The 19,410-nt window shown below is 42.8% G+C and overlaps 1 protein-coding gene across 1 annotated transcript in view; it reads left to right on the plus strand.

The window, feature by feature from the left end:
* Nucleotides 1-634: 634 nt before the first annotated feature.
* The window catches only part of KIF5B (kinesin family member 5B), a 47,963-nt gene continuing 29,187 nt past the window's right edge, over nucleotides 635-19,410 (plus strand). The window contains 12 exon segments of the mRNA XM_042474607.1: nucleotides 635-1,006; nucleotides 12,963-13,002; nucleotides 13,005-13,052; nucleotides 14,420-14,443; nucleotides 14,446-14,507; nucleotides 16,580-16,607; nucleotides 16,610-16,639; nucleotides 16,642-16,682; nucleotides 17,284-17,329; nucleotides 18,965-19,007; nucleotides 19,009-19,018; nucleotides 19,099-19,186. Of these exon segments, the coding sequence (XP_042330541.1) occupies nucleotides 881-1,006; nucleotides 12,963-13,002; nucleotides 13,005-13,052; nucleotides 14,420-14,443; nucleotides 14,446-14,507; nucleotides 16,580-16,607; nucleotides 16,610-16,639; nucleotides 16,642-16,682; nucleotides 17,284-17,329; nucleotides 18,965-19,007; nucleotides 19,009-19,018; nucleotides 19,099-19,186 (586 nt within the window). The 5' untranslated portion in view covers nucleotides 635-880.

Here is a 19,410-nt window from a genome sequence, read left to right on the forward strand (position 1 = left end):
CCAACAAAGTGACCCAAAGCAGCTTTATTTTGGCCCTTGAATTACATCAGTGCCTTTTCAAGGCCTATCTCGCTTTGTGTCCCAACAGCAGGGGAAAGCAGGATCATGTCAATAATCATCTTTAACCGCATTGCCGCACTACGCTCTTACTTGCTAATTAGCTGACTATGATCTTTGGAATAGCGCTATATAAATAATAAAAATTATTATTATTATTATTATTATTATTATTATTATTATTATTACAGCGCTGCCATTCCGCTTAAACAGCCTCCCGTTGCATTTTGGGGCTTGCAGTTCAGCGAGGCCTAAGAGCAGTCTGTGTGGGGATTCCAAACGCCCTTTTACTAAACTACAAATCCCAGAATCCAACAGGAGGGGCAGCCAGACCAAGCGGAACAAACGGCGCTTTAAAACTGTCCGCGCGCGCGTGCGCACCCCGCCTCTCTGTCAGCGGCCTTGTTTTCCCTTGTACGCGCGTGCGCACTACAGTCCCTTTCCTCCTTTTTCCCCCTCTCTCCCTCTCTGATGCCACTGACCGACTTCGGACGCGACTGTGCGCCTGCGCGGTAGGCGGCACGCTCTGCAGAGGGTGACGTCACCTCCGTTGGCCCCTCCCCGATTCGCGGAGAAAGGGGCGGGGCTTAGCTCGCCGGCTGCAGGTGCCGCTGCCTCCGCCGCCATGGCTGCCATATTGGAAAGGAAGTGAGCGAGGGAGGAGGCCTCTGCCTGGGCGGAGTAGCAGCAGCAGCAGCCCTCCGTTGTGGCGAGGAGCGGCCGTGGCGGCCTCCTGAGGGTGTTGGCCGGAGAGGGGAAGGGGAAGGGGAAGAAGGAGTGCGGCCGAGGCTGGTGAGGGAGGCGGAGGAGGCGAGGGCCTAAGATGGCGGACCCGGCGGAGTGCAACATCAAAGTGATGTGTCGCTTCAGGCCCCTCAACGACTCGGAGGTCTCCCGCGGAGACAAGTACATCGCCAAGTTCCAGGGGGAGGACACCGTCGTCATCGCGGTGAGTGAGAGAGGAGGAGGGCCCGGGGAGGGAGGGAGGACGATGGGCGCCGCCGGCCCTCCGCCCTTCCCTCTCCGCCTCGGCTTCATTCTCCAGCCATTGCAGAGCCCCCCCGTTCATGCCATTTTACCTCTTCCTTTCTAGGCTCCGGGGTCCCCCCCCTTTTCTCATTTCAACCCTTTCTGCCCCAAGGTCCTCCATTTTGGGCAGGGCTGAGAAGCAGGAGCGTAGCGTTTCTAGCAGGGGTTTATTGGTTGGTCATGTCCTCCATAAGGTCCTCTTTGAGAAGAAAGGATTTACATTCCTAGGAGGAGGTTTTATTTTGGTCACGTCCTCCATAAGGTCCTCCATTTTGGGCAGGGCTGAAAAGCAGCTTACGTTTCTAGGAGGGGTTTATATTGCTCATGTCCTCCCTTTCTGCCCAGGAGGGATCCCCAAAGGTCCTCCATGTCCTCCAGGGCTAAGGCGCATGGATTTATATTTACATCAGTGTTTTTAGCTTCTGTTTTGAAACGCCCTCCGTTTTACGGTTCTTGTCCTCCTTTGACACGACACAATAACAACTAAAAAACAACAATATAAATGGAAATTAATGCTTTTTTGCCCTGATAAAATTGGAGGATGCTTTGAAATTCTAACTGGAGGGAAGGTTGAAATGGAGGACATGTCCTGGGAAAGGAGGATGCCTGGTCAACCTGGGCTGTGAACTTGAATGGGACGAAATCAGTCGAGGGGGAAAAACTGTTATTAGGGAACAAAGCAGAGCTTGAGGTTTTTTGGGGGAGCAGGTGTGAAACCCACTGGGTGACATTGGACAAGGATCGCTTTGGCCTCAGAGGATGGCAATGGCAAACCCCCTCTGAAGAAATCTGCCAAGAAAACCCCATGACAGCTTCACCTTAGGGTTGCCATAAGCCGGAAACAACTTGAAGACACACCACAACAACAAAATCACACAACAACAATAACCAAAATCAGACAACAATAACCCAAATCAGCTGGTGTTGCGGCTGCTCAAGGAAAGGAGAGCTTAAAGGAGGCTGTGCCCCAGAGAGCTGGCCATCCGGGGCCACATCCCCAAATACAGTCGGCCCTCAGTCTCCACAGATTCAACTCTCTGGGGTTTGACAACGTTCAAAAATATATATAAATTCCAAAAAGCAAGCCTTGATTTTGCCATTTTATTTAAGGTACACCGTTGCATTTAATAGGACTTGGATCATGTGCAGGTTTTGGTCTCCACAGGGGTGTCCTGGAACCAAACCCTAGGGCCCACTATATATTTCATGGTTTGAAAGTACTATATACACACACACACACACACACACACACACACACATTCCAAAAAGCAAACCTGTATTTTGTCATTTTATACAAGGGGCAATGTTTGTGTGCCATTGCATTTGATGGGATTTGAGTATCCACTGGTTTTGGCATCCGCAAGGATTCCTGGAACCAAACCCCATTGGATACCAAGGGCCCACTGTAATTTGATTACTTTGTGGCAGATGAAGTGACTGCGAAAGCTGTCATCTGTGTCACCCTTTTTTTTTTAATGTAGGATATACATACAGATAAAATTTTAGAGGGAGAGAAGAATTTAAATGATTTCATGAACATCAGTTGCTGAGTGGGCATTTGTTATTGTGCGTCTCCAAGTAATTGTTGACTTATGGTGACCTTTGGCTTATGGTGACCTTGAGGTGAACCTAACATGGGGCTTTCTTGGCAAGTTTGTTCAGAGGGAGTTTGCCATTGCCATCCTCTGAGGCTGAGATGGTGTGACTTGCCAGAGTCACCCAGTGGGTTTTTACGCTCATGCAGAGAATCAAACCCTGGTCTCCAGAGTTGTAGTCCAGTGCTGAAACCACCAGACCATGCTGGCTCAACACAGGGTTTTCTGTTGGTGTTAACTGCCCTGGAGTCAAGTTCTTCTGCTCATGGTGACCCTGTGGATGAGACATCTTTAAGACTTCTTGTCTCCATCTGCTCTACTCAGGTCCTGCAGGCACAGGTCTATGAACTCCCTGAACTAGTCTAACCATCTGACATGGGGTCTTTCTCTCTTTCTACTACCTTCCACCATCATTTTTTTTTAAATAATGATTCATTTCTTCTCCTGATGTGGCTAAAGCACAACAGCCTCAGTTTAGTAATTTTGGCTTCCAGGGATAGTGCTGGCTTAATATGTTCTAGGACCCATTTGTTCAACTTCTTGACCATCCACAGTATTCTCAGTGCATTTCTCAAATAAGCTGATTTTCTTCCTATCAGCTTTCTTCACTATCCAGCTCTATCATCCGTACATGACAGGGTTGCAGGCCTAAAAACACTGTGTGCTGGGGAGGGGAAGCTGTTTTGCAAAAGATCTTCAGTAGCAAAGACAACAAAGTGTTACCTAGTAAACTGTAAGCTCTCAAGTAGGGTAGCCTACTTTGTAAAATGCATGTAATCGTACCCAGTTTTTCAGTATATATGCAGTGCGTGTGGTTGAGAGGTAGGATTGTCGGCAGTGATGCTTCAGAAAAAATTAAAAGCAGAAAATGCTGGCAGTGACGGTTCAACAGTCTGCATGAATTGTCTTGACAGTTTCACAGTTCACTCTCCACTCCCAAGATGATAGCAACTGATACTTTTGTGCTAAGGTAGATACAGTAGTTCTACTTCAGCAATACTGTATGTATATGTCCTTCTGAGAAACAATTAATTTGCATTAGGTGGGCCATAACCATCCCTGCTGGATGTAGAAACAAATGTCACAGGAATAATGGCTTTTGAAAAATGATGTAGCACATTTTGGTACTCAGAGACTGTGTGTGTGCCTTCAAGTTGCCTGTCAACTAATGGAAACCCCATGAATTTCATAGGGTTTTCTTAGGCAAGGATTACTCAGGAATGGTTTTGCCATTTCCTTTATCTGAAATACAGCCTACAACACCTGGTATTTCTTGGTGGTTTCCCATCCAAGTATTAACCATAGGTAACCTTGTTTAGTTTCCAAGAATAGACAGGAACTGGTGCCTTGAGAGTATTTAGATAATTGGGAACTTGAAAAACAACAAACCAATGCACCTGAAGTGTCTCTATACATTGAGGTGGTGGCCAGACTGTAAAACAGTATCAGGCAAGTTGGCTTGAAAACATACTGCAGATATTTAAGCAGAAACTGCATTGGGTTAGATCCAGACACAGAGTAGACATATTAAAATCAGTGGAGATGAACTTGAGTCTGACATACTTGTTCCAATAATTTTACTTGGTCTGCTCTAAATGTGAATAACTCTGGATTTCTTATATTAGTCAAATGACTGATAATCATCCTTTAAACCTGACAGGTACACTTTAAACAAAACAATTTAATAAGGTTGTTTGTACATTGTAAAGCCTTAAAACATCTAGCACGTTATACAAGTTACTACTGATAGAGGGAGAATAATAAAAACACAAGTCTCTTTCCATTAAGTTTTTATATTTTGAAACATTGATGAAACTGACACACAAGAATACTTTCAAAGCATTATTTATTAGTATTTTTCTCCCAAAGGAAAAGCTTGTATTTTTAGAATAAAAGTGTTCTGTGACTGAATCAGTGGTTGATGCTTAAATACTTTGAAAACAAGCCATCACTTTGCAAAAAATATTCAAGATAGAGAATAATGACAGAAGCTCTGGAGAAATGAATTGCATTGGTAAAACAACTAGTGTCAATTTGACAGCTCACTTAATAGTCCTGTAATTTTGGGGAGGTAAGTTTTAAAAAACCTTTTCCCTTCTGAAGGAAATGCTTTGTACAGTGGACCCTTGGTATCCACTGGGCTTTGGTTCTGCCCCTTGTCCAAAATCCATGGATGCTCAAGTCCCATTACATGGAGTAAGTTAGTAAAAGGGTATCCCTTATATAAAATGGTAAAATCAAGGCTTGCTATTTGGAATTTTTATATTTTTAAATTATTTTTAAACCGTGGATGCTCAAATCCATGGATTAAAACCCCTATAATGTCATCCTAAATCTGGAGTCCTTTTTTAAAAAAATTGATTCTAATAGCCTTTCTTGTTGGTCTTCAGGCTGTGTCTTTCAATCCCACCTCTGATATCTCAAGAACAGCATTTGGCATCTCCCAAATAATTTTGTTAAACAGTTTTCTGAACTGAAAGGTTATATTTATCATTCAAAATTTCAGAAGATTCCTTGGCTGTATATAATTTTACTCGGCTTATACTGAGATTATGCTCAGCATTCTTCACATGAGAATGGACTAGATTATTAGTAATTGGCTCACTAAACAGTGAATAGGTTTATCATTCTATAACAAGCCATTGCAAGCCTCCATGGTCCGAAACGCACTGCAGAAATAATCCAGTTTGAGACAGCTTTAACTGCCCTGGCTCATTGCCAAGGAATTCTGGGAATGGTAGTTTTGTGAGATATTTGGCCTTCTCTGTCAGAGGTCTCTGGTGCCAAAATAAACTACAATCCCCTGGATTCCCTAGCACTGAGCCAGGGCAGTTAAAGCGGTCTCAAACTGGACTATTTCTGAGGTGTGTTTTGGACCCGTGGTTCATTTCACTGAAGAGGCCTAGTATGCCTCTTCATTGTTTTTGGATGCCTTGGTTATAAACTTATTTCTATTTGCAGAAGTAGTTAGAAGCGTGGTACAGGCTAAAACCCTATCTTTTTGGTTTGGGTGAGCTATGTGAAAAAATATGGAAGAGCAGTATTGTCAGTGGCACAAAAATGCTGGGCCAGATATTTCAGTGTTTATTGGAGGGACTTGCTGCCAGCTGTGTTAGGTTTGAGTTTTGATTCAAATCCCATCTCAGCTATGGGCTGTAGAAATCCAGTATCTCTTTTCTGTTACCGTATGCAAAACATGAATTACAGTAACCTTATTTCCAGTGCCTGCTGTGAAGAGGAACAATATAAAGGCTATAAAACATATGGCAGACTTCCAAGGGATTAAAGAATGCATTGTGTCCTCCCCAAGCCTTGGACGAGGAAGAGTAATTCCATATAGGTCATACTTATTGGCATGCAGTCCATAATATAGCCTCCAGATGATGAGGGAGATGATGATGCGTCGTTTAAAAAGTATCTTGATATTAGTGAGCAATAAAATAAAAAGTATTTGAGCCTCTGCAACTAGGAATTGGAATAGAAATAGAGAAGTTTGGGTTTGAGCCAGTAACCTATTGCTCTAGGGCAAAAATAAATCTATCTCTTTCTCTTATCTGAAATCTATTGAACACTCTTGTTAAAAACGCTACCTTCCTTGTCCAGACCCTGCTCATATCTCTGTATTTGCTTTTCTGCCTCTTTCTACATACAGTTCTTTGCCCTTTCGTTTAAAAAATTCTCATAATGTTGCATCTATCTCTTTTTTCATATATCAGTTCTAGCTCTGTTAGTTTGTTTCATCCCACTTTGCAAATTGCTATTTATATTTTCCAGTGAAATACATAACTTAAACTTTATTGTTGTTGCTGTTGTTGTGTTCCTTCAAGTCATTTCTGACTTATGGCAACCTGAACGTGAACCTATCTGGGGTTTTCTGGCAAGATTTGTTCAGAGGAGGTTTGCCATTGCCACCCTCCCAAGGCTGAGAGCATGTGAATTGGCCAAGGTCACCCATTGTGTGAGCTGGGAGTTGAACCCTGGTCTCCAGAGTCATAATCCAACACTCAAACCACTACATCATGCTCTTAAACGTCCTTTACGTTTATTATAGCTGCAGGTGAAGCTGTAATAACCTTCAGCTAAATAAATAATATTTGGACTCTTGGATCTAAACAGGTAACTTCCTAAAGTAATAATAGGAAACCTCCACCCCACATGCTGAAGTTGGATCATGAGGCCTCCTTGTATGGCTTGCTGAAGCCCCAACCCCTCTCTGAAACCCCAGTCCTTCTGAGAAGATGAATAAGTTCCATTTGGAGCTTCTTTGAAGCAGTTCTGAAGTGATCCACTGCCATTGTGTTAAACAGGATCAGAAAGACCTACAATTGCTGCTGGCATTCTGGTAATCATACATGTGAACCTTGGATAACTACGGCTGGCAGTGATAAATCTGTTAATTCCTGTAGATGAAGATGCAGAATGGATTCAGCAATGTGCTTTACCAGTCAGAATTTTGAGATTTCACTAACTCTTTGTGTATGGGATGAAGGGATAGTAAACGATAATGCTGAAGAAGTACCACTTGAAAGTTTGGACAGAATTTTGAATCAGCAGTTTCCTTGAGTCTTGGCTCACCTTTCCTGTCAGACATAAAGGTTGTCTAAACACCCCAGATTTCTCCTAGAACATATGTGTTGTGTGGGTTCTGCAGAACCCAATTCAAAAATCACTAACTTAGTGAAGACTTTCCTTGATGCTTAATTCTAGCAGAAACAAAACCTGTGTTGTCATCATATTTCTTTACTGGCCACCTGCTTTTTAAAGTTTAGTATTTCAACCATGAGAACCAACATGGTCTAGTGGTTTGAGCATTGGATTAAGACTCTGGAGACAGGTTCAAATCCCTGCCGGGCCATGGAAACCAAACACTATTCTGCTTTGGTCAGGCCTCACTGTGTCCAGTTCTGGGCACCATAATTTAAAAAGGATGTTGGCAAGTTGGAGCGTGTCCAGAGGAGGGGGACCAAAAAGATGAGGCTTCTGGAAACCATGCCTTATGAGGAAACACTAAGGGGGCTGGGTATGTTTAGGCTGAGGAAGAGGTGGTTAATAAGTGATATGATAGCCCTGTTTAAGTATTTGAATGGGTGTCACATTGAGGATGGAGCAAGCTTATTTTTTGCTGCTCCAGAGACTAGAACACGGAACAATGGATGCAAGCTATGGGAAAAGAAATTCCACTTCACTATTAGGAGGAGCATTCATACTAGTGATCTCCTTAATTGAATCCATCCATCTAGCAAGTGGTCTTTCTCTCTTTCTACTTTCCTCCACCTTTCCTAACATTAATGTCTTTTCTAGTGATTCATGCCTTCTCATGACATGGCCAGAGTATGACAACCTCAGTTTAGTCATTTTTGCCTCCAGGGAAATTTCAGGATTGGTCTGTTTTTGTTCTTTTTTGCTGTCCATGGTATCCTCAACACTCTTCTCCAGCACCACATCTCAAATGAATTTATTGTCTTTTTGTCCATTTTCTTAACTGTATAGCTCTCACATCCATACATGATAATGGGGAATACAGTTGCACTACGTTAATCCAAATGGATGTAAGGAGCCATGTGTCACTGTGGTAAGATCAAACATGTCCAGGAACAGGAGTAGCCTTAGCCATAGATTTAACTGTGTAAATGGTCACCACATAAACCTGGCCCTCCAGGCTTGAGTCTGTGTCTAAGAGTACACCCAAACTGCAAACCTGTGTCTCAGTGCAGGTGTAATCCTAGCTCGCACAGGCTGAATTTCTGTTCCTAGATCTGTCGTTTGACTGATCAGGCACACCTCTGTCTTGTCTGTCTGACTTAAGCTTCTATTTGTTTTCCTTCACCTAGTCCATTACAGACATTGTGCATTGGTTCAGTTTGGAAGCAGCTTCCTGAGAATTAGGTGAAAAGGAGTAATAGAGTTGGGTGTTATCAGTATTCCAGGGACGTCTGACCCCTAGCAGGAAAACTAGCTTTTCCCCTTGTGCCACTCCCAAAGGGACAACCTCAATTTGGTGTTGCCCTTAAGGAATCACAGTAATATTCTCCAGCCCAGGTAGCTGACATCAACCATCCAAGGAAACCTACTGGAATCTTCTGTCTTGGTCCTGAGTTCTGCAAAGAGGCACTCAGAATTAATTAATGGAAGGCTTTTCTAGACAGTATCAGCATAAATAAGACTTACTTTCAGCTTGTTTGATATTCAATTGCTATTCTGTACAAATTGAATTATGATTCCCACTGGCCCTAAGTAGCATGACTGGGTGGTCAGCAGTTGTGTAAGTTTTAGTCCACAATATGATGAGCACTTGGGTTGCATGTGTAAGTTTAAATGGCTTGAACATGACCATCTAAAGCTGATCACTTTAAATTCTATGTATTATTGAAAGACACATTAAAATTGTAATGTGTGGGGCTTGACGTACATTTTACTTAGCTGTGTTTGATCTTAAAGAAAAAAATACATATATTAAAGTGATACTTGTGGCAGTCCCTGGTTCATTAGTTAAGGAATCTTTTCATATTAATCATGAAGTAGTTATTTGACTATGTAAACATTGAATACATTAATATTTCATCCTGTTGTCAGAAAAACAGTACAGTATTTCATCAAGAGGGTGTTCCAAGAAACTACAAAATAGATGTCAATTAATTGTGTTGTGATTTTTGTCTGCTTGTTCAGTGACTTTGGTGAGATTTTGTGGTATCTAAGGCGTTTATCACTTTCTAGAACTGTAATCAGTACTATGATTCAAGTTTAATTTTGCTTTGAGTGGGTTTGACTATGAATTTCTGGGAACAGAATTGACGTAGATATGTAGTTCATTGTAGATCAGGTAAGGTAGTTGACTTTTTAGTTTGGATAAAATGAAGGAAAAGATGGAGTAATGATTATCACGGAGAGGCATTCTATGGTGCTCGTGTCGCGTCCGTGGAGTCGCGTCCAGCAGAGTTGTTCAGGGTAGTCAGGGAGCTAACTCAGCTCCCTCCTGCCCCGAACCAGATCTTGAACCTTCTAAGGCCTGCTGTGACCAATTTAACAACTTCTTCGCGGATAAAACCTCTCGGATAAGCGAGGGTCTTAACGCCGGCATTAGGGCAGAATCCAGAGTAGAGGCGTCCAGAGCCTCCGTGGACTCCATTAAACTGGATCAGTTTGAGTCGGTTAGTACCGATGATGTGGACAAGATCCTTAGAAGCGTTCGGAAGACAACCTGCTCTCTCGATCCCTGTCCCTCATGGCTAGCGGCTCAGGGGGGACCGGTTGTAACTTCATTGTTACACCGGATTATAAATACATCTTTGAGGGACGGGCAATTTCCATCCAGCTTAAAATTGGCCATAGTAAAACCGCTGTTAAAAAAGCCCTCCCTCGACCCCCTGATGCATAATAATTATTGGCCAGTTTCGCTATTGCCATTTTTGGGGAAGGTGATCGAGAGGGCGGTTGCAATCCAGCTTCAATCGATCTTGGATGAAACGGATTATCTGGATCCATTTCAAACTGGCTTTCGGGCAGGCTACGGGGTTGAGACGGCCATGGTCGCCTTGGTCGATGATCTCCGTCTGGGCATTGACAGGGGAAGCGTGTCCCTGTTGGTGCTCTTGGACATCTCAGTGGCTTTCGATACCATAGACCATGGTATCCTTCTGGAGCGCCTGGCAGAGGTGGGAATCGGGGGCACTGCGCTCCAGTGGTTCCGGTCCTACCTCTCTGGGAGGTTCCAGATGGTGCAGCTGGGAGACGTGTGCTCCGATAAGAGGGCCCATATATCTGGGGTCCCTCAAGGAGCCATTCTGTCTCCCATGCTTTTTAACATTTACATGAAACCGCTGGGAGAGATCATCCGGAGACATGGGGCGCGGGGTTATCAATACGCTGATGACACCCAAATAGTCTTCTCTATGTCTCTGACTGATGCAGTGACTGGGGATGGCATCTCTCCTCTCGTGGCCTGTCTGGAGTCGGTAATGGGCTGGATGAGGGAAAACCAACTCAGTCTGAATCCAGAGAAAACGGAGGTGCTCGTGATAGGTTCCCCTGGCCCAGGGATGGCGGTGGTTCCACCTGTCCTGAACGGGATCACGCTTCCTGTGAAGGACTTGGTACGCAGTCTGGGGGTGCTCCTTGATTCGTCGCTCCACCTTACATCTCAGGTGGACGCGGCGGTCAGGAGCACCTGTTATCAGCTTCGGCTGATTCGCCAGCTACGTCCCTACCTGGACCGGAGGAACCTTGAAACGGTAGTACATGCTCTGGTAACCTCTCGATTGGATTTCTGCAATGCGCTCTACATGGGGCAACCCTTGTACCATACCCGGAAGCTACAACTAGTGCAGAATATGGCAGCCAGACTGGTCACTGGCATACCCAGGGCCAGTCACATAACACCAGTGCTTCAGTCCCTGGTTCATTAGTTAAGGATCTTTTCATATAATCATGAAGTAGTTATTTGACTATGTAACATTGATACATTAATTTCATCGTTGTCAAAAAACAGTCAGTATTTCATCAAGAGGTGTTCCAAGAACTAATAGATGTCAATTAATTGTGTTGTGTGTTTGTCTGCTGTTCAGACTTCTTGGTGAGATTGTGGTGTATCTAAGGCGTTATCACTTTCTAGAACTGTAATATACTATGATTCAAGTTTAATTTGCTTTGAGTGGGTTTGACTATGAATTCTGGAACAAATTGACGTAGATATGTAGTTCTGTAGATCAGGTAAGTAGTTGACTTTTTAGTTTGATAAAATGAAGGAAAAGAGGGAGTAAGATTATCACGGAGAGGCTCTATGGTGCTCGTTGCGTCCGTGGAGTCGCGTCCAGCAGAGTGTTCAGGGTTCAGGGAGCTAACTCAGCTCCCCCTTGCCCAAGAACCAATCCTTGCTAAGGCCTGCTGTGACCAATTTAACAACTTCTTCCGGATAAACCTCTCGGATAAGCGAGGGTCTTAACGCGGCATAGGGCAGAATCCAGAGTAAGGCGTCCAGAGCCTCGTGGACTCCATAACGGATCAGTTTGAGTCGGTTAGTACAGATGTGGACAAGATCCTTAGAAGCGTTCGAAGACAACCGCTCTCTCGATCCCTGTCCCTCATGGCTAGCGCTCAGGGGGGACCGGTTGTAACTTCATGTTACACCGGATTATAAATACACATCTTGAGGGACGGGCAATTCCATCCAGCTAAAATTGGCCATAAAACAGCTGTTAAAAAGCCCTCCTCGACCCCTGATGCATAATAATTATCGGCCAGTTCGCTTTGCCTTTTTGGGGAAGGTGATCGAGAGGGCGGTTGCAATCCAGCTTCAATCGATCTTGGATGAAACGGATCTGGACCCATTCAAACTGGCTTTCGGGCAGGCACGGGGTTGAGACGGCATGGTCGCCTTGGTCGAGATCTCCGCTGGGCATTGACGGGGAAGCGTGTCCCTGTGGTGCTCTTGAACATCTCAGCGGCTTTCATACAATAGACCATGGTATCCTTCGGAGCGCCTGGCAGAGGTGGGAATCGGGGGCACTGCCTCCAGGGGTTCGTCCTACCTCTCTGGAGGTCTAGATGGTGCGCTGGGAGACGTGTGCTCCGATAAGAGGGCCCATATATCTGGGGTCCCTCAAGGACCATTCTTCTCCATGCTTTTTAACATTTACATGAAACCGCTGGAGAGATCATCCGAGACATGGGGCGCGGGTTACAATACGCTGATGACAACCCAAATAGTCTTTCCTATGTCCTGACTGATGCAGTGACTGGGGAGGCATCCTCCTCTCGTGGCCTGTCGGAGTCGGTATGGGCTGGATGAGGGAAAACCAACCAGTCTGATCCAGAGAAAACGGAGGTGCCGTGATAGTTCCCCTGGCCAGGGATGGCGGTGGTCCCCTGTCCTGACGGGATCAGCTCCTGTGAAGGCTCGGTACGCAGTCTGGGGGTGCTCCTTGACTCGTCGCTCCACCTTACATCTCAGGTGGGGCGGTCAGAGCACCTGTTATCAGCTTCGGCGATCGCCAGCTGCGTCCCTACCTGGAATCCTTTGTTGAAAGTCAAGCAAAAATAACACCTTGGTGGCTTCATCCTTTTTTGATACAATTATTACGAGTGGTTTGTTCTTCTGATTATCTTGAGACTAACTGGGATCTGTTTCAACAGGTTGAAAAGAAAATATAGCTTTTAAATGTCTTTATGAATGTAGGAGAACCAACTTTACATTAGCTGGAGTCAGTAGGGTTACTAAGACCCACATTGACTAGATGCTCTAAGAGTCTGGTCTAACTGTTCTCTTTCTTTCTTTCTCCCCCCTAGTCTAAACCTTATGCATTTGATCGTGTGTTCCAGTCACATACTCACAGGAGCAAGTATATAATGACTGTGCAAAAAGATTGTCAAAGGTGAGTACTTAATATACATGTGCATACACACATGCACATCAGAAATGAGTGACAAATTGAGTTTTGGACATAATTTCTTATCCATTTTATCCTTACTTGTGATTTTGAGGTAATTCCAGCAAGGACAGAAGACAGTACATTCAGGTGTTGAGAGGAATGGCTTTGGTTCTTAAATCTCACTGTTCAGCCTCAATTTTTTCAGTCTATGAATTTTGAAGAATATCGAGAATCATGTAACCTCTTATGGGAAGGGGATTTCATCTTTTCTGTGGGTAGGCAGAAGCTGAATAGGGATCTGCGGAAGATCAGTTGGTGATTTGCAGTAGTTTTGAGATTCCAGTGTTCAATAGTCGCAACAGGAAAGCTTGGGGTAACCAATAGTGGGTTGTATTGTGGAAAAGTAGTGTGAAATTATTTTATTTTAGTATGATAATTAAAGCAAATCTTGGTGCTGAGCAACAGCCCCAAGTATCAAAGTAATGCATGTCTTTTTGCTTCTGGCTTTATTTGTGGATTTCAGGGATTTAGTAAGACACCTAGTAATTGTAAAGTCTGAGTTTGCTTCCCCATGATAATCCTGTGTTGGCTGAATGCATGCCTATACTGCACCCAAGTGCAAGTTGAAGGACTACCCAGCCATGCTTAATTAACCTTCTTCTGGAACTCTGATATGGGATACTAGCACAATTGGAGAAGACATTGTTTCTCTATGGACTGAAACAGACGGTCCATTTAGTCCTGCTTGGCGCTGGCTTGGCAAATGTGTTTACATGCCGCCAGGCCAAACAAAGCTGGGCTGGCGATTACATGCCGGCGGCTTCTCTCCTGCTTGGGGGCATGGTGTTTAGATGCCATTTTTTTCAGAGCCGGCTTTTTGGGAGGAAAAGCTGACTCTTTGGTAGAAGGGGCAGCTTTTTTCCACCCCAAAAAGAGCAGATCTTATCTGCTCCTTTTTGGGGCATAATCTGATAGGATTGGGGCTAGGAATCTGTTGTTTGCCCTGGCCCCAATCCAGCCGAAACTGTAATGAGTAACTGTATAGTAAATCTGTATGAGTAATATCTGGTGATTTCTTCCTTCCTTCCACATGTCCAAGTCTAATCCAATTGCAGTCATCACTAGATCAGTGTCATTGAATAAAAGATTTAATAAGTGTTTATTTACCATTCAGCAAGAACTCCGTGCATTTACCTACTTGGATTAGCAATGGGTTAGGACCCTGGGGAGTGAAGAGTTCCTGTACTGCAAATAGTATACTGAGGTCCTTGCAGAAAGACTTGTCAGAAAGTCTGGAAACACATTGTTTAAGAGGGATACTTCACATGAGCTTTTAGAAAATATTGTCATAGTGTGTATTTCCTTTTATCCTAGATGTACTTGAGGGATACAATGGTACAAATTTGCTTATGGGCAAACGTCATCTGGGAAGACCACACTATGGAGTAAGAGATTGTCCTCAGTTCTTTATACATATGAAACTCTGTGTGTAGGGCTCAAAGTGGTTCTTGTTGCTGTGTGCTTTCAAGTAATTTCTGGGGCTTTCAAGTAATTTCTGACTAAGGCAAATTTATCACATGTTTGTTTGGGAAAGCTTTGTTCAGGGGGATTTACCTTGCTCTGAGGTTGAGAGACTGACCTTGCCTAACTTTACCCAGTGGGTTTTCATTGGCAGTCAAACTTGGTGTCCAGAGGCATAGTCCAATGCTCAAACCGTAGAGATACCATTTGAGAGTTAGGGGAGGGGGGAAGATGTGGAAGGAAAATGTTAATCCCAGATTAAAAATTTTTGTCCATATTACTATAGTAGTGGATTGTACGCAATTAATCACTAAAAATCAAACGAAAAAGTAAGTTAGCATTTGGGGGACCTTCAGATATATATGATGCACATATTGTGTTATAATCAGTTAAATCTTATACATAAATGTTACATTATAACAATACAGTATAGCTATAGTGCTTGTGGGAAACTTACCGCTTACAGATGCTCAAAATGCATATAGATGAAATAAACCTTTTTTTTTGTGACTTCAAATTAAAATTGGAATACTTTTATTTAGTAATTGAAATTTACACAACTTTACAAATTAATTTACATAATGTTACTGTTGATCACAACCATCTTAGATGTCATTTCATTGGGTAGACACCTCAGTGTTCCAATAGAAAAAGTAATTTATGTTCACTTTATATGTTGCCTAGCTTACTTCTAGGCGTTATGGGCTGATACAGTGTCCCCTTGGTAACGGGGGGATCCGTTCCGGACCACCCCGCGTATGCCAAAATCCGCGTATGCTCAAGTCCATTGTCCCCAATGGCGCTCCGCATTGAGGACAAAAGTCCCTCTCCTCCTCCCACCTATTGTCTACCCTCCCTCCCTCCCTTCCCCTCCTATTTACCTGCTCCGTCGTATTATATATTATTTTAACCTTTATTATGAGAGTGCTGTAAATTTACACAGCTGTACATACAATCTTTTTAATTAGTAGCGCTGCCACCTCCGGGATGGAAAGGCCGGATGCTGCTCATGGAGGCCAAGAGCCTCCAGGCTGCACCCGGCTCTTTCGCGTGGCAAGGAGGAGGAAGCTTGGCCTCGTCCTCCTCGCCACCGCCGCCGCCACTCTTAAAGGCCAGGAGCAGCCTGGAGGCCAAGAGGCCTCCAGGCTGCCCCAGGCCCTCCTTCGGCAGCGGTCGGGAGGACGAGGCTGTAGGGTCCTAACTTGAGCAGTATAGGTGTGGGAAGGGGTGCCAAGTAGAAGGTGAGGGAGAGAGAGGTGGCCAATAGTTTTATTTCTTAAAGAGTACCTTTATTCTTTAATTGTTCATGGATAACGTTTCTTATGTAGAACTTTTTCTGAATGTTCTGGCTTTTTACCTTGCAGCGTGCTGGAGGCAAAATAATTTAGTGATACATTTGGTCTTCTTGTGTGCATCATATATATCTGAAGGTCACCCAAATGCTAACCTTACATTTTTCCTTGATTTTAAGTATTGCCAGTAAGATACTCTCTGATCTTGGAAGCTAACTCAGTCAGCCCTGTTTAGTATTTAGGTGGGAGACGCCAATGAATTCCAGATGCTGTAAGCTGTATTCAGAGGAAGGGACTGGCAAACCCACCTCGAGTATCCTGCCTAAGAAAACCCTATGAAACTCATGGGGTCACTAAAGTCAATAGGCAACTTGGAGGCACATACACATGCACAATGTGTATGAGCCACTCAGTACTGAGCATTTAAGAGTTTTACTATTTGCACTATGTTGTAAATGTAATTTAATTGGCAAACCTAAATTCCGGACTAATAAATAAATCATTGGCTTGCACATCCAATTATTTTCCCTGAGAGAATTAACCTGTGGTAATCTTCCCAATGTTGAAATGACTGACAATTTATTAGATTTGGACTTCATCCTACTGTTAGGTTGGGCTATGAATTAATTGTAAAAATAATTTTAAAAATGTTCTTAGTATATTTTAAATGCTTGGAATACTCAGTCTTTGCAAGAATTAACCCAATTTTTTCTATATTAAGGGGAAACTACATGATCCAGATGGAATGGGATCATTCCAAGGATAGTGCAAGATATTTTCAATTAATTATTTCTATGGATGAAAATTTGGAGTTTCATATTAAGGTAATTTTTTTCAATCCACACTGAAAGTAGTTGTAACTGAGAATGTGTCCCAATTTAATTTAATTTAAAAGTTCCACAACTTTTGCACAACGTTGCCTCACCGGATGCTGCTGAACTGTGACTTTCTCAGTTCCGTTGAGTATAGCTAATAGAAAGGGACAATGGAAATTGAAGTTCAGCAACCTGTGAAGGGCCCAAGTGCCCAGCCCTACTATAATATTGTATACTGTCAGTCCTCCTATCTATGGATTCAACCATCCACAACTTGAAAATATTTAAAAAATATATAAATCCAAAAGCAAATCTTGATTTTACCATTTTATTAAGGGACACCACTTTACTTCACCATTTTATAGTTGAGCATCTATGGATTTTGTTATCTCTGGGGTCTTGAAACCAAACCCCACAGTACCAAGAGTTCAATGTACTGTGTTTCAGCTGTAATGATTGTCAGTTGGTTGCCAATAATAAAATTAGATTTTCAGATGGGTCATAAGTTCCACTGCAGTAATAGGTCCACAGTAATACCATTTGCTGCTGAATTGTCTATATGGACAAGGAATACATATTATGTTGTCCTAAGATTTTTGTTTTCTTTCAGGTATCATATTTTGATTTATTGGATAAAATAAGGGACCTTTTAGATGGTAAGTAAATGTATTTTTTTTCTTTTAAGGGAGAATTATTGCTACTTATGTGGCAATATGGTGTAATGGAACCAAAGTATTCAGAATCAAATGGAAGACTGAGAGCAGGAGCATGATAGTGAGACCACTTTGAGGGTAGTATCTTAGTATGTAGGAGGTGTGAGATGCATTTCTAAGTACTCAAAGAGCTTCATATACACAGCAGAAATGTATATTAATCTGATAAAGCAGGCCAAATATCAGATTATTGGATAAAGAATGATCTAATGTAGCCTGCTGGGGGAATATCAGTAACACATGCCAAGGTTTATTAGCTTTTGTTCAGTGCAGCTGACTTGAATTGGAAATATATTTAATAAAATAACCTGAATTCTGTACTCTATATGTCAGAGTCTGACAAATTGAAATGACATTGACAAGTACACACTTGAGCAAAAATGTCTCCACTTATATATATCATCGGATCTGTATTTGCTGTGACTACCTGTGAAGAGAAGTTGATGCTCTAATGGAAAGTTCACTGAAAGTCGCTCAGATATGCTATAGCAGTGAGTGGTTATTCATCAGTGTTAGGAAAGGAAAACTAATATACATGGCTGATACTGCTACAGCTCCATTTTGAAGAGTATATGTCCTCTCACAGTTCCACACAGTAAGGATACGGAGAAATGTACAGAATCTACATGTGATGGAACATTTTCCGTAAGAAATCACATAATACCTAACTGTGAGATGAAGAGAAGAAGCTAGTCATTAATATGTTAATAACTAGTAACATTAAATATTACATGTAACTCATAATTGTGTTTTAGAGATATTGCTGCAAATATGGTGATGACTACTAGGGGTGTATCTCTAAAGCAGGTCAGACAAATTTATGAGGCATAAGTTTATTAACAGCTGTTAGTGAGTTAACCAAGCCTCCATATTAGGACAAAGTAGTTAAGAGAAAATTATTCTGAGGAACAACAACAACAACAATAATAGGATTATTTATATGCTGCCCAGTCACGGGAACCTGGGCGGCTTACAACAGAGGGGATAATAGACAGTTCCCTGCCCTCAGGCTTACAATCTAAAAAGACATGACACAAAGGAGAAGGAAATAGTGGAGGGGAGGGATCAGGTCCAGCATTTCTCTCCCTCTGAGGCCTGGACAAGGCAGATGAACTGGAGGAGGGCTCTTCTTCTTCAGGCAGCCTGTGTCAGTGATAATTCCTGGTGTCAGTTATGGTCTTCTGCTGTTCTGTCAGGGTCCTTGCTGTTTTGTAAAACAATATATTCTGGCGCTCACCCGCTTCGAGGTCCATCCTGACGGAGTCATTCCCAGCATTTCTCTGTCTCGCAAACCTTCTCAGATGCCTGACTTTTCTGACGGGATGAATGGAAAAGCAGGAATTGCCCATGGTGGAGATACGGCACCTCTTTGATCCCATTTTTGCCATTTAACTGCTTCAATCTCAGAGGCCTGTTGGAGCAGCCTGCCTCTCTCCCCCTCAAGATGTGGATGAAGGGAGGGCTTTTCTTTTTCCAGGCAGGCTTGTTGGAGCTAGCCTGCCTCTCTCTCTCCTCTCTCTCTCTCATTACCTCCTGAAGAGAAAATTTAGTTGTTTTAATACTTTTTTTCTCTTTCAGTCTCGAAGACCAATCTTTCTGTTCATGAGGACAAAAACAGAGTATTATGTGAAGGTGATATAAAAATAAGCGGTGTAAAAACACTTTTGAAATCTCTTATCCCTGTTACTCACATGATGTTTTATATTTCAAAGGGCTGTACTGAACGTTTTGTATGTAGTCCAGATGAAGTTATGGATACTATAGATGAAGGAAAATCTAACAGGCATGTAGCAGTTACAAGTAAGTGGTAAATTTTGCAATATAAATTTTAACATAGGACATCTGTATTAGTCTTCTGAAAAAGTACTAAATCTTGTTCTGCATGCACAGCTTTCTGAAGGTAAAAGCACACAAGAGATCAAATAAATGTGCATTGTTGCCTTTTTTCTCTGAAAATGGTGGTTTTAAAAAAAACAGCCATATTTCTCAATTTGTGGTAGAGGAATAAAATAAATAATAATAAT

This window comes from Sceloporus undulatus, chromosome 6, assembly GCF_019175285.1.
Source record: "Sceloporus undulatus isolate JIND9_A2432 ecotype Alabama chromosome 6, SceUnd_v1.1, whole genome shotgun sequence".
In the NCBI taxonomy this organism is placed as follows: Eukaryota; Metazoa; Chordata; class Lepidosauria; order Squamata; family Phrynosomatidae; genus Sceloporus; species Sceloporus undulatus.